Below are 14,934 nucleotides of genomic sequence, written 5' to 3' on the forward strand. Positions count from 1 at the left end.
TGATTGCCGGTTTGGTAATGGGTTGCACAATTCCGTGATTTGTGTCGATTACCGGGCGTTGCTTTTGAAGCTGCTCTGAGGTTATGGATTATGCATTGTTGTATGAGCAGAGATTAGTGCAATTTGAAAATAATATTGTACGCACGAGTCGAGTGCATGCTCATAAATTCTCGGGACTTTGTTGTGATATCAAATGCACTTGCAGTCTATCATTGGCACTGAAAGAGGAATGTTCTGAATCGACATGAAGTCACGACTAATCTTGAGATGTTCTTGGCGTTAGTTACCAAAAGAATAGACAATTTCACAACGATTAACTTTATTTCACAATTTTCACATTTTTTACTTCAAACTCAGTTCAACCGATTACCGTCAACGTCGTAGATCGGCTGGTGAGGCATCGGGACGTACAACAGCGGGTTGACGGTGGTACGCGGTACCGGTTGGATGTTGAGCGCCTTCATGACGGTGCGCAGATTTTGCTTCAACTCCTCCGAACTGCGGCCCCGGCTATTGCTCGAGGACGAGGCCCACTTGGCGTCCTCCTGGAAGAGCTGGTGGACAAAAGACACACTCCGGTCATTGAAATGACGAAAAATAATTCTCGTACAGCAAGACGAGGCCAAGGTCTTCAAGAACTCAGAGCTCAGTTACAGCTGCTACTCACTTGAACTAGCTCCTGGCGGCTGTACTGCACCGAGTCATCTTCAGCTGGCCGGGCCGGGGCAGAATCTTAAACGGAACATCCAGAACGGGGCAATTTTTTTTTTCGTTACGCTTGCAAACTATGAACATTGTAGAAGCTGGCACGGTTCGCGGGACTTACCAGTTTGAACGACTAGAAGTACTGCAAACAGCGCTAGCAGAACAAGGGCTCTCGAAATAATTTCCATTTTAATTACGGGAGAAACACTGGAAACTCCAAAACTCTATTAACGACGACGACCTGCTCGGGGGATGCTGCAGAAGCTTAATGATGGGCCACTCGGAGGCACACTGGCAATTTGAATGCTTCCATAATCGACGGCGGTTGGGTCTCGTTCCGCTTGAGTTGAGTTTGCTTCCAAAGTAGTGATAACCAGCCAGAGAAGAGCTGTTTTTGTCAGAATTTGCCAGGGGAAGCTTCGAGCGTCACTTGAACTCGATCATAAGTGGGTCATCAGTAAATTGGGTGGTTTTTGTGTGTGCAATTATACACTCACACTAACCACGCACACACCCATTTTGCGCGTTTGAAATTTGAATTTATTATCAGCTCCGAATGTCCTTGGCAGAAGAACATGGAACAATCGAGATTGCTGGTATGGTTGTTTTGGCAATGTGATTTTTATTTCTATTTCGCCCAAATGTTGGTCAAAAACGTTTTTGTTACTTTGAACTTGGTATCGGAAACAATTTTTTATTCAATCACTAAAATGTTGTTTTTAAAAGGATATTTAACTATTTTTTTACTATCAAATAGTTCATGAATTCACTCAAAAATGATACAGAACAAGTTCCCAGGTGAATGTTTACCTCAATGAGAATAATAAATAGAACTGGGCAAAAATAACATTTTTATTCAAATATAAAAAAAAATCTATTCTAAAGAAGTGGCTTTAGATGAAAGAGGATTAGATTATCTTTTACATAATACATAATACATCAATTGTTGTATTGAAACATCACTAATGACTTATGAGCAATTTATCCAATAAAAAATAACAAATTTATTGGAAATTTATTCTTTGTGTTTATTTGTGTATGATCAGTTCTTATTGGAAAGTAAGAATTAGTAAATTTGTTGGAATTTTTCAGCATTTATCTGTATTTTTTTTTATTTGTATGATTTTTGTTTTGAGTACTTCTTCTTTGACCAAAGAAGACATTTTGCATATTAAAATCGTCCATACAAGTCTTCAATTTTAGAAATTTTTGCAAATTTTTAGAAAATTTTAGCTGATTTTAGCAGTTGTCCATGCCTTACAAAAAGACTGTTAAAATCAGGGCTGTGGAGTCGAGTATTTTGGGGGACCTGGAGTCGAAGTCGGAATCGGAGTTGGCAAAATTCGAATAGCAGGCCAGCAGGAGTCGGCCGAATTTGAAAAGCTGGAGTCGGAGTTGGAGTCTAAAATGTCTGATACCCTGGAGTCGGAGTCGGAGTCATCTGAAATTTAACACATGTTATGAACTTTACTCTTCCTGAATTTTTATGATTCAGTTTGATTGACAAATCTTCCTTTAAGTACCGAAAATTGTAAGCTAATTATTTTTTTCATATCATGTGCAGTGCTTTGATTTTTTTCCCATTTAATTTACTTTTTTGGTTAAGAGTTTTTTCAGATGACTTGTAGGAAATTGTACGGGTTTTCACTGAGATTATTTGATATTTAAGTTTAAAAGTTAAATTTTAAGGTGACGTCACGATTTTTTTTGTTCAAAGGTTTTGAGGAAATAGCCTAAAATGTTACAAAAAGACTCACGAAAAATGCAGAATGGAGCAACTCACCAAAAAAATACAAAAATCATTTACTGAAACTGTTTTTTTGAAAAGTGCTCTAAAAGTCATAATTTTCAAAAACCGATAGTGTGAATCGATTTCCCAGACAATTTTGCATGAAAGTCTCCATATTGACCATTGTCATATGTCCAATCCTTGAAAAGATAAAGCGGGTTTAAAAATAAAAAAAATGTTGAAAAAAATAGGTTTTTTGATGGTTTTTGGCAATTTCTATGTGACAGACTTGATTTTTAAGTGTCGAAAATATTTTTACCGGAAAGCTTGTCCAATTTCCCATAAGTTTGTCTTTGACTAGATAGTAAAAAAAATTTGACGTTTAAACCACTTTTCAAAAAAAAGTTTCAGTAAATGATTTTTGTATTTTTGTAGGAGAGACATACCATCCTACATTTTTCGTGAGACTTTTTGTAACATCTAAGGCTATTTCCTCAAAAATTTTGAACGAAAAAAAAAATCGTGACGGCATCGTACAATTTAAGTTTTAATCTTAAATATCAAAAAATCTCATAGAGGTGGCGTTTTTTTTCAGTGTATTTGTCAGAAAGCCCGTACAATTTCCTACAAGTTTGTCTTTGATCACTTCTTGATACGATGCAACGGCTTCGAGATACAGTAATTTTTAAACTACAAAATACAAAAATATTTAAATAAATTACGCCCTTCACAAATGTTATTTTCGACAACAATCGGATCCATATACACAAAAATGGCTTAAATAGGCCTAGGATAACATGTCTACAAAGTTTTATTGAAATCGGAGAGGTTCGGGTACAAAAGTACTAGAAAAAATCTTTATTTGAGCTGGAATTGCTCCATATGAATCTGATGAAACCTGTTCTTTTAGGGAAACTTTTAGTAGCCAAATTAAAAAAAAATACAATGTTGTTTTCAAAACGAATTGAACATTTAATTCATAGGAAACAGTCATCACCCCGAAATCCAAACCAAAGTCATTATGCCGATAAGAATTTATTCACTGAACTTACAATAATCTCACCGTAGGATGACACCTTATCGCGCGCCGCGTAACTGCGCGTAATCCGCACGTGTCCGCGCATAACCATAATATTATTGTGACCTCTCAAAATCGTACGTTTCGTTGATGAATCATGAAGCATGAGTGCAGTTGTGTATGTTATAATGATTAAAATAATATTAAAGAAAATCACATTCCGCCCGTGCCGGCAGAGTTGGCAGTTGAGAAGAACTTCTTGCGTTTTCAACCTCGCTTACAGCGCATTACCGGCCTTGACCGGGGTCTTCACGGCCGGCACGATATCGTTCAGCAGCAGCTGCTCGGACGAGTTGGACTCGCTCGTGTTCGGGTCACTCTCGGAGCTGTGGTAGTTCGGGTCCAGACGCTTCAGGATGTGGTTGGTCTCCTCGCTGGACGCACTGCTCGACTCGGACGAGAAGCGCGCGTTGCGGTTCAGTTGCTGAAATGGGGTTGGGTTGAGTATTGGTTGTTTAGGTTTGTGTGTCTAGAACTTTGGTTACCTGGATAAGCGTGCCCCGGACACTGCGGGCGTTGGCCTTCTGGAAGGCTGCCGCCAAGTCACGGTTGATCTGGTCCAACGGGGTGTTGCCGATGCGGATGTAGACTGGCACGTAGCCGTCCTTCTTCGGCAGATCCTGGTATTTTGCCGGAGCGCTTTCTGGAATTACAGAATCAAATCAGTTTTAAAAGTGGTTCACGGAGGAGTTAAGTCAGTGGGGGGAAAACGTCAAGGAAACGCAGAGCAGCTAAGTTTTACGGCTCTGGTATGGCTTTATTGAAGTCTCTTTTGTTCGGTACAATGGGTGTTTTGAGTAACGAGTAAATGGGTGAACCGGCCAGGGTAACTGGTAGAGTTGTTCCGGCTGTTCGGGCACCCGAACTTTTAGACTTTGTTGGCCGATGAAGCCGCTGCGGCTGCCTCTGCAGCTGCTCGCGCCTTTTCCGCCGCGACGGCCAGGGCAATGCGGTGCTCGTCGGAGGCGGACAGCGCCGATACCGACAACGAGGTCGAGTTGCTCGAGGTGTTGTTTGGGGATTCGTCCCGCTGGAGAACCTGCAAATTTATTGGATTTAGTGTTGAGCAGTTATAGAGCGTTCAGGGGGGTAAGGAACCTGGGCAAGTTCGGCACGGCTGACGCGGTTCACCGGCTCGTGGAAGGCTGCGGCCAGCGCAGGGTTAATTCCAGACAGAGGCTCGTCACCGTATCGGATGTACACCGGGATGTAGCCGTCGCGGGGTTCCAGAATCTGATATTTTGGGGCGGCAGCTGAAAGTTGGTCAGAAAAGGTTGGAAAGATAAGATTTATGGACTCCAAAGAGGTGTTGGAGTAGGGTAGAGGTGCTTACGTCATGCTTCCGGGTGATCAAGAACACGGTGTGCGGTAGAACATGCAGAAGGTGGTGCTTGGATAGATACAGAAGTCTCACACTTGTGGAACACATGCTTCGGTGATTTTACAGAATAGTAGACATGCAGAAAGGTTTCGTGCAGCAACTGGTGATTTTGTTTGTGCATTATATGAATGTGCAGATAGTGATGTGATGTGAACATGCTATATACAGCAGCTATGATATGTTTTGTTTATGACGATGATTTCTGTGACGTTAAATGCTAGAACATGCAAGATGATATCATAAATAAATTAAAATCTAGGTGCAATTCATTTGGGACATTACAAATATCACGGTAATATGTAACTTGATTGACAACAATTGTCCATTATTACTTAAGAGCAATTCCATGTCAAATAGGGATTCGGTTGTACCCGACCCTCTCCGATTTCAATAACTTTGTAGACATGTTATCCTAGTCTTATATAAGCCATTTTTGTGTATATGGAGCCAGTTTCACTCGATAATGACATTTGAGAAGGGCGTAAGTGTTTAAATCGGCTGCCGATCCCTCATGTGTGCTAAGGGGCCCGGGTTCGATTCCCGCCCATCTCCTCTGGGTGTTCTGTGTTTGTCCCGTTAGTTAGTAAATTCAGTCTGAAAAGACGGTGTGATGTCTATTAAATATTTTTGTACTTCGTAATTTAAATATTGCTGTATCTCAAAGCCGTTGCGTCGTATCAACAAGTGGTCAAAGACAAACTTGTAGGAAATTTGACGGGTTTTCAAAAAAAAAAAAAAATACACTGAAAGAAAAAAACACTCCACTTTTATGAATTTTTTTGATTTTTAAGTTTAAAAGTTAAATTTGAAGGTGAGCGCACGATTTTTGCCTACGATATTTTGTGGAAATATCCTAAGATGTTACAAAAAGACTCACGGAAAATGCAGGATGGAGCAACTCACCTGAAAAAATACAAAAAAATATTTACTGAAACTGTTTTTTTTTTCAAAAGTGCTCTAAACATCAAAGTTTTCAAAAACCGAACACGAGAGTCGATTCTCCAGACAATTTTACATAAAAGTCTCCATATTGACCATTGTCCTAAGTCCAATCCTTGTGAAGTAACAGCGGTCTTAAAAATAAAAATGTAAAAAAAATCGTTTTTTTGATGGGTTTTAGCAATTTCTATATGACAGAATTGGCAGTGGCAGTGCGTGGCCTAATGGTTACGCTGTCCGCTTTGTAAGCGGATGATTCTGGGTTCGATTCCCATCTGCTCCAACCTTCCATCGGATGAGGAAGTAAAATGTCGGTCCCGGCCTTGGTTGTTAGGCCGTTAAGTCATTCCAGGTGTAAGAGTCGTCTTCATGCCATAAGTACAAACAACACACCAAACCAAGCCTACTCCGGTGGAATCGCTGGCGGCGGTTGGACTCGCAATCCAAAGGTCGTCAGTTCAAACACTGGGGTGGAAGGTTCCTTGAAGTAAAAAAGGTGCAGTGGTAATCCTACAGGCATAACCATCATGACGAAAAACTTCGGACACAAAAGTAAATGAAATTTTTATAGTTTTTAATATTTGCGTATCTTTGCCACAAAATCAATCACGAAATAGTTATTACGTAAGATCTATTTATTTTTGCTCAAAGATGGTCTCATGGTATTTTGACGTTTGATAACGTTTAAAACTTTCAAACGCTTCTTCAGCTAATCGTAATGGCAAAATTTTCGGGCCAGTTGATATGAAATCATTGCATCAATTCTCTGTTAAACTTTCGGCATTGAACAATTTTCAAGTAATATTTTGCAAACAATAAAATTTATTACAAAGAGTCATTCTGAACCATGTGTTAAAGACACAACACACAAACCCTAGAGTTTGATACCCATATTGCCCCAACTCTTATGGTTCCGCAAATGTCCCCTTATCGGAACATCCCCGGGGCCTCCGGCCACTCCAGGTGGTGGCCACTACTGCCAAAATGTAAAATTTCATGTCCAGTATCAAAATCCCTAAAGTTTGATACCCATATTGCCCCAACTCTTATGGTTCCGCAAATGTCCCCTTATCGGAACATCCCCGGGGCCTCCGGCCACTCCAGGTGGTGGCCACTACTGCCAAAATGTCAAATTTCATGTCCAGTATCAAAATCCCTAAAGTTTGATACCCATATTGCCCCAACTCTTATGGTTCCGCAAATGTCCCCTTATCGGAACATCCCCGGGGCCTCCGGCCACTCCAGGTGGTGGCCACTACTGCCAAAATGTCAAATTTCATGTCCAGTATCAAAAACCCTTAAGTTTGATACCCATATTGCCCCAACGCTTATGGTTCCGCAAATCTCCCCTTATCGGAACATCCCCGGGGCCTCCGGCCACTCCAGGTGGTGGGCACTACTGCCAAAATGTCAAATTTCATGTCCAGTATCAAAATCCCTAAAGTTTGATACCCATATTGCCCCAACTCTTATGGTTCCGCAAATGTCCCCTTATCGGAACATCCCCGGGGCCTCCGGCCACTCCAGGTGGTTGCCAGTCCCAATAATCAACTCCCACTCATGCCGGCTGGCATGTCTTGGCGTGTCCATGCCTCCAGGCCATCTGCTCCTGGGTCTCCAAGCCGTCTGCTACCGGGCCTCCAGGCCATCTGCTCCCGATGTTGACTCGTCGACGTGCAGCAACAGAATGAATTATCGGGACTGTTTGTTTGTTTGTTTTCTTGATTTAGGTCGGGGACGTATGCCCCGCCTTTTTGCACCCATTCTCCTATACCTCCTTATTCGCTTGTTGCCCGTCGACGATCCGAAAATTATGAGGTAGAGTGGGGGTGATTTTAGATACATCAATCTCACGTCTCTCGATTGACTGATTGGGAAACGTTTGTTCAACCAACCAGCGTGCGCTAAGAAGAGGGGAAATTTGCCGAGAGGGGAGGTGAAACCAAAGCGTTTCATTTCGCTTCGCGAAATTTTGGATTGCTACCCTGTATAGAGCCCTAAGACGAAGTTCTTCGTCAAAAGAGGTTTGGGTGCTCTCCCCATTCAAGCCTTCGGACTCCTAGGTTCGAGCAGAAACTTGCAATAGAGACCACAAAAGACCCGGGGGTCGTTAATGTGGATGGTTTGATTTTTTTTATATGACAGAATTGATTTTTCAGTCTCGAAAATATTATTACCGGAAAGCTCGTCCAATTTTCCATAAGATTGGCTTTGACCACATTTCAATTGGGTGTATGGGCTTACAGATATAAGCTAATTACATTGCTCATAACTGCATTTTTCGTGAGTCTTTTTGTTACATCTAGGCTTTATTACATCTATTTTCACAAAAATTTTGAACGAAAAAAAATCGTGGGCTCACCTTCAAATTTGACTTATAAACTTAAAAATCAAAAAATCTCATAAAAGTGGATCGTTTTTTTTCTTTCAGTGTATTTTTTTCGGAAAGCCCGTCAAATTTCCTACAAGTTTGTCTTTGACCACTTTTTGATACGATGCAACGGCTTTGACATACAGAAATATTTAAATTACGAAATACAAAAATATTTAAAACATTTACGCCCTTCTCAAATGTCATTATTGAGTGAAACTGGCTCCATATACACAAAAATGGCTTATATAAGCGTAGGATAACATGTCTACAAAGTTTCATTGAAATCGGAGAGGGTCGAGGAAAAAGTACCTAAAAAAATCCTATTTTGAGCTGGAATTGCTCTAAAGTTGATTTTTCTTTCTTCTATTCTAAATTCAAACAAAAAATCGAAAATTTGGGTGTATGAATATTGTTGTACATGTTTTGATCATAATTTAGCAAATTTATCAGTGATATCATCATCAATCATGAGGAGTCGTAGTGCTGACCCTATAATGTGGTGTATAATACGAATTTTATGCTCAACACAAAAAAATCACAAAAAAAAAACTTCAGATGAAGTCAATGCTCAAAAACATAAAAAAAAATAAGCAAATGATTAATTGCCTGCGCGGAAATGATGAATGATTTCAGCTTCTCTTCAAAAACCTATGGTGGTAGCCGGCTGAGCCATCGATCTCCGATTGGAAGCGACCCGATGACGTTCACCTTCTGGAGCTTCATGAATTCCGTACAATTTTATTACTTCATCATCTCGCATCTCGCGATAAAGTGGGCAAGAATTCCCGGTACTCTGGAGGCAGAAGGGCGCAGATGGTGGTGTCATCGTTGCGAATCAACCCCGTCCGTCTGGTGGGCTGGATATTAATAGCTCGCGGAGAGCAATGGCTAACGGATCTCTCCGCTGGTCGGTCGGCTTGATGCAAAGCAGTTTGATTTTACTGTCTCATTAGCCGCGCTAAACGCTGCCCGATCGATAGATAGTGATTACTGCCATCTTTTATAACGTCATAATTAGCGAAAACGGTACTTGCAGCGCGCTGCTCGTTTGAGAGTTCAAGTTATGGTTGGATGGGATTTTTGTTTTATTACTGTCACGAGCTTCTGGAATGTGACTGAAAATTTCAAATTCCGGTCAAAAAGAGTCAAATTCAAAATACTTTCACTTTTTGCAAGCCTCGTTAATCCATTAGCTTCACCAGCAAAACAAACACTAGAAGCTAATCGCACCGGCACAGTTGATTAAATCTTCCCCGCGAAATGCATTCATCTGTGCTGCACACGAGGTTTCGTTTTCTGTTTGATTTTCCACCTGGCGTTGGTGGCGCCACCGCAGCTATGAACCGATTGCCGGCCGGCCTGCACCAAATGTTTGCGCTCAGCTTGAGCAGTGTTTGCTGTTTATTTTGATTTTGTTTTCCAGATGATTAAATCCGCTACCACGCCATTCGTTGATTAGCAGATGCGGAAATTTCTATAATTAATTTGAGTGCTGGAATATCCTCCCCCCCCCTCCCCCCCTCCCCTCTTCGCACTGGAAGTGATATCTGTACTTATTTTTAATTAATCATCATCATTTGCTCATCACTTCCTGCCACAGCTACGGACAAAGCCCAAATTTGGTAGCTTCTCAGTTTCTGGTTCCAGTAATCGCCATCTCTGGAGATCCGATCCATCCGATATAGCAACATTTCGATACTTTAATGTATCGTATTACTGTGGGCGCGCGAGTTGGTTCCCATACGGGCTAATCTAGCCGAGTCATTCAATCTTCCCATCCCGATACAAATTTACCGATAGTCCGGCGCGATTCCGTCAGCACAGAGGTAAACTTGGCAAAAAAAAGGCTACCGCCGGATCGCCGAGGAACTCATCGTGTAAAAAGAAAACGATTCGGCTAATAACAGGTGAGCAGTTCTCTGTAAATTAATTTATGGGTATTTGGTTAAATTTATTTCAATTGGCAGCAGTTGATAAAAAATGTATGCAGAAAAAAAAAACAAACATTGGAGCAAGTTTGGTTAATTCTTTGTTCAGAGCAACTCCGCAACTCCCAACCCTGTCATTTTCTAATAATAACAGAATCGAAAAGTATGACTTTTCGATGCAGGTGCCGAAAGTTTTTCTATTCAGCACTCAAATGAGTGCTATATGAAGATTGTTTTGATTTTTGGCATGGCTGAAAATGACGGACGTTTGACGAAGTAAGGCGTTTTCTGTGATTACATTTTTAATGCCGAGATGAGCGGAGAAGGAATCTTGCAATACAGCAATTCTCTACGAAATGAACCTTTATGACATTTTTGTACAGAGGACTCTCTCGTTGTTGATCAAAGTTGAAAAATCAACGCAATTTGAAGGACTGATTTTTTTTGATAGCTGATTATCAGAAGTTTCGATTTTCCGAAGTTTGATTATCCGAAGGTTTGGGACTTCGGATAATCGAATCACGAACATTTTTTTTTATTTTCTTGTTTTTAACATAAAATTTGAGTTTTACGACCCTTTTATAGTCAAATTTGAGTTGTTGATTGCCTTTTAAAAAATAAAATGCATTTTTTCAATATTGCATCACCGCCATTTTAGCCGCCATCTTAGATTTAAAACGATTTTTTTTTCGTGATTCGATTATCTGAAGTTTTGATTATCCGAAGTGAAATTTTTCCGAGGCCTTCGGATAATCGAGTCTAGACTGTATTGATATCGAGAAGCCAAAGAGTCTACTGTATTTTAAATCAGACTAAAACTTTTTGGGTGCTTTCCAATTTGCATAACCTGTTTGTCCATATTATTTTTTATACAAATTTGACAGCTGTTCATACACTGACTTCTTTTTTGCTTATTTTTAAAATCATTTTTGTCACTAAAAATAAATTTAATTAAAAAAAAAACATTTTTATGTTTTTGATATGGGGATACGGGGATATGGATATATATGGGGATATGGATATGGGGAAATAAAACGCCATCTTTTCAGACATTTTTTGAAAGTGCTTAAGGGGTTACATACATGTAAATCGTCAAAAATGTCAGAGGTTGGTATGAGCACACATTTAAACTTTTTTTAAATCTTTTTGCAGGACATTAAAATATACATTTTCATCTATTAACAAAATAAATATGAAGACATTTGGATGTACCATTGCCGAGATATAGCTATTTTAAGTTAGCAGTTTCAAAAAACGGGTGCCACGATATCTCAACACTGCTTTGACCAAATTAGCTCAAAATTTTGGTGAAGACTCGTTAAACCAGTCCTGTGTGCATGACGAAGGCCGATTTTCAAAAACTTAATTTAAAAAAAAAGATAAAAATATTTTTATGTTTTTCATATAAAAAATCGTCAGTTTTTGATTTTTGTATTTTTTTAAAAAGCAAAATTTCAAAATCGGGCTTCGTCATGCACACGGGATATGTCTTGGGAGTCTTCACCCCAAATTTCAGCCAATTTGGTCCATCCCATCTCGAGATATCGTGGCACCCGTAAATCAACTCGGTGTTTAGAGAAAAACGTTCACAAAGTTTGACAGTTCGCTTTGCGCATGGCAAAATTGTGAACTTAAATCGTCTCTTACTCAGTTCAGTCACGAAATATCTTCATGAAACTTTCAGGAGTGATTGAAAATTATCTTCTGTAACATGAAATTTTATAATTTTATACATGTATGTAACCCCTTAAATACTTATTTAGACAATTTTTTTTCTTTTTATGTTGATTGTCTCTTTTCTAAATTAAACTAAATTAAACTACATTTAAACTTAAAATAAAGAGGAACTACTTTTTTGACAGTTGGTAAATCTCCATTTTTTTAATTGTGATTTGTTGGAAATTATATTATGATTTTATTTTCATAATTGATTAATAGGCTTAGTGATTTTTCACGCTGAAAACATGCTATTTGCACGGAACCACTATCCGAAAAAAACATAATTTCACGGAAACTTCCCGGAGTTTAAAAAGTGTTAAAATAACCCATAAAATCAATTGTTAAACAAGTGTTAATATTATAGAATACCTTATTATATATTAAGCATCCAAGCTAAGTGATTTTTCAATCTGAGTGTCCAGTTTGCACGGCGACCATCAAATCAATTAATTAATTTTCGTGAAAATTTCACGAGACTTGGAAAAAAGTAAAATGATCCAGGAGGGCTGATTTTTAAGACAAAATTAATATTTTTAGGCCCAACTATTTTGTTCTGGAATATACCGAGTTTGAATCTTCAATTTTCGATTATATCTGAAAAATGAAATGGTAGTCAAATCGTTATTCTAAGGAATTTACTTAGAACATACTTGAAACACTATCATTAGTTTTCAAAAAAAAAAAAAAAAAAAGGTTCCACGAAAAATATGACGAAAAGAACTATTTATTGAACTTACATGGAAATTTCACTAATATTCAAAATGATTTTAAAACGATCCTAATCGTGCTAGAAGCGACAATAAATGCAGGGAAATGCAGTTGATTGCACTTATTGTTTCACTTTATAATTCAGAGTTATCAGAAAAAAAATATTGTTTTGTCCCTGAAAATAAAAATAAAAAAACTAAATATATCAAATTCAGATCAATTTTTTTTTCGACTCAAAGTGTACATTAATGCTACACAGAAAAAAAAATATGGTAAATTTCATCAGGAAATGGTGACAAATTTCGATTACATCACAAACTGGTTAATTTTCATGAGGTTCACAATTTTACACATTTTTTAGGTACAATTATTCAAAAAAGATTTTCAACATTCCAAAATTCAACTTTTTTCTTGCTGTGTATATACATTTTTAAAATTACATTATACTGTGGAAAAAGGCTGAAAATCGTCACACACGAGTATTACTAATCTGTGGTTCCAAATCTTAAAATTTGTAGAAAGCTTTAAAGTGTCAAAATTAATTTAAAACGATGAAATAAACAAAATACAAGGTATACAACTGATTGTATTCATTTTTATTTCAATGAAAATATATTTTTTGAGCATACCAATCAAATTTACACTTAAAACGATTGTGGATAAAATATTTGTATTTTTTAAAATTAATTAATTTCCAAAAATCCATGAATTCACGGGATTTTACGGAAATTGTGGAATTTCACGAATTTCACACTGTCCGCGAAATCGTGAAAATTCACTAACCCTAATGTTTACCCAGAGAACTGCTCAAGTGTATCCGTCTGACAAAAACATAAAAGATTTTTTTGACCCGATCATCGCTGAGGAAGAGCCCATCGAGCATGATGATTCACTCCGGAAACATGAGTGTCTGTATTCATAAGTCTTTGATCACTTTTTTTTCTTTCGAAGTGGCTTTAGTCCACGTTCTCATCTTTTGGAAGCATCATCTTCACCAAACTTGGATTGGTTGTAGCCAATTTGACTCGATTCGTTTTTTACGAATGATGTCTAGTGGACAGGGCGTATTGTGCAATGTTGAATTATTTATTCAGTAAAGTACGGATATTTTTTGGTTCAATTCATTGAATTTAATTCCTTTTTTTTTCTTGTTGAATTTCGCTAGTTATTTATAGGGCAATTCTTCATGTTTGTTTTCAGCTCTCTGCATTATCATTCCCATTTATCAAAGTTCTGCACTCGATGATTCATTCAACTGTTGATATCAAAACCGAAACACGGTTGTTGTTATAACTATAGTATGATAAATGACACCCCGGTGGTGCACCTGAAACCCAACCCGCCTGTGACAACCGGAGCTGCACACAGGTAGCCAAAACCGGTTCCCGGGGAGTATTCAGATATTGTTGTCACACACCACGCGAGTCGAGGTTAATCTTTGAGGCGCAATTAGGTCCCCACGCCCTGACCACGTCCCGATAAGGCGGAAACAATTAAGGCACCCGATTTAAATTCAGCCCGATCGGTGAATAATGCCCAAACTATTCCCGAGCAGCACAAGTCGTTTTGCTCTACTAGTTCACATTAGATATGGCTGGACCGGGTTCTTTTACGACTCGCTCGAATCGCGATTTGATTGCAAAGTGCGAATGCAAATCGGTCCAGTTTGATTGGCGGGGGTGCCCCGGCACGTTCTGGAACAGGTTCGTCGCCTATTGGCAATGCCGGTTCAATCATTGATGTGTCATAAAGCGGGACTAGTGTAAGTTAGTTGGGGTTTTAAAGTGGGAAAATCTCGCCAGGAACTACACTTTATTAAGGTGGAAAATATGATCAAAAAAATATGATTAAATCAAGCATTTTTTCCGTGTCACCACAGTGAAATTAAATTTGTAATCAGCGGGCGTCGCGATCACTTTGTGAACACTCGATGAAAGCTTAATTTCCAAGGCCGAAACGTTGTCAGTTATTGCGCGCTTTCGCGCAAATATCTTGGTCTTGGTCGAAGCCGGCAAACCCATTAGTCAACCGGTCACCCGGCTTAGTTTCCCTGTTTTCGTTTGTACACATTCCTGTTGGCCAAGTAGCGATAAATTAGCGACCATTGTTGTTGATGCGAGCTTCCTGGTCAGATATTGGAGCAACAACAACAGATACCAACATAATTTCAAAGAAATTACTCACGAATCAAAAGAAGAAAATTGTGGTAATGAGATAATAAAATGGAATTGCGCTGTCTATTTGTTTTAATTTTAATAATATGAATTTAAAAGGACCTGCAATTGCTTTTAACATAGCTCACTTATGTCGTTAGTTAACAATTAATAGGAAAATTACCATATTATAAGCCACTTCATTACAGCATTCCTTTGT

The 14,934-nt window shown here is 38.8% G+C and overlaps 2 protein-coding genes across 3 annotated transcripts in view; both read right to left on the bottom strand.

Moving 5' to 3' along the window:
• Positions 1–300: 300 nt before the first annotated feature.
• LOC120427817 (uncharacterized) lies at positions 301–989 on the bottom strand. Its single transcript, XM_039592741.2, has 3 exons — positions 827–989; positions 668–732; positions 301–554 (listed from the first exon to the last, which is right to left on the bottom strand). The coding sequence occupies exons 1-3, from the start codon at positions 891–893 to the stop codon at positions 354–356; spliced, it is 333 nt and encodes a 110-aa protein (XP_039448675.1). The 5' UTR covers positions 894–989; the 3' UTR covers positions 301–353.
• Positions 990–3,453: 2,464 nt separating this feature from the next.
• Positions 3,454–14,934, bottom strand: part of LOC120427809 (uncharacterized) — a 29,723-nt gene continuing 18,242 nt past the window's right edge. Inside the window, exons 3-4 of one of the 2 annotated variants that reach the window (XM_039592729.2) lie at positions 3,998–4,155; positions 3,454–3,936 (exon numbers count right to left, since the gene is read on the bottom strand). In XM_039592729.2, coding sequence (XP_039448663.1) covers positions 3,730–3,936; positions 3,998–4,155 — 365 coding nt within the window. In that variant the 3' untranslated portion in view covers positions 3,454–3,729. Of the gene's footprint in view, positions 3,937–3,997; positions 4,156–4,244; positions 4,552–4,610; positions 4,766–14,934 lie in introns of those variants that run through there. The other variant, XM_039592730.2, reaches the window with a different exon arrangement.

The sequence above is a fragment of the Culex pipiens genome, chromosome 2, assembly GCF_016801865.2.
Source record: "Culex pipiens pallens isolate TS chromosome 2, TS_CPP_V2, whole genome shotgun sequence".
Lineage (NCBI taxonomy): Eukaryota > Metazoa > Arthropoda > Insecta > Diptera > Culicidae > Culex > Culex pipiens.

Coding starts and splice junctions, on each gene's coding strand:
- LOC120427817 (XM_039592741.2), bottom strand. CDS start 893: ATGGAAATTATTTCGAGAGCCCTTGTTCTGCTAGCGCTGTTTGCAGTA. Junction 733..826: donor ACTTCTAGTCGTTCAAACTG/GTAAGTCCCGCG, acceptor GTTCCGTTTAAG/ATTCTGCCCCGGCCCGGCCA. Junction 555..667: donor GCCGCCAGGAGCTAGTTCAA/GTGAGTAGCAGC, acceptor TTTGTCCACCAG/CTCTTCCAGGAGGACGCCAA.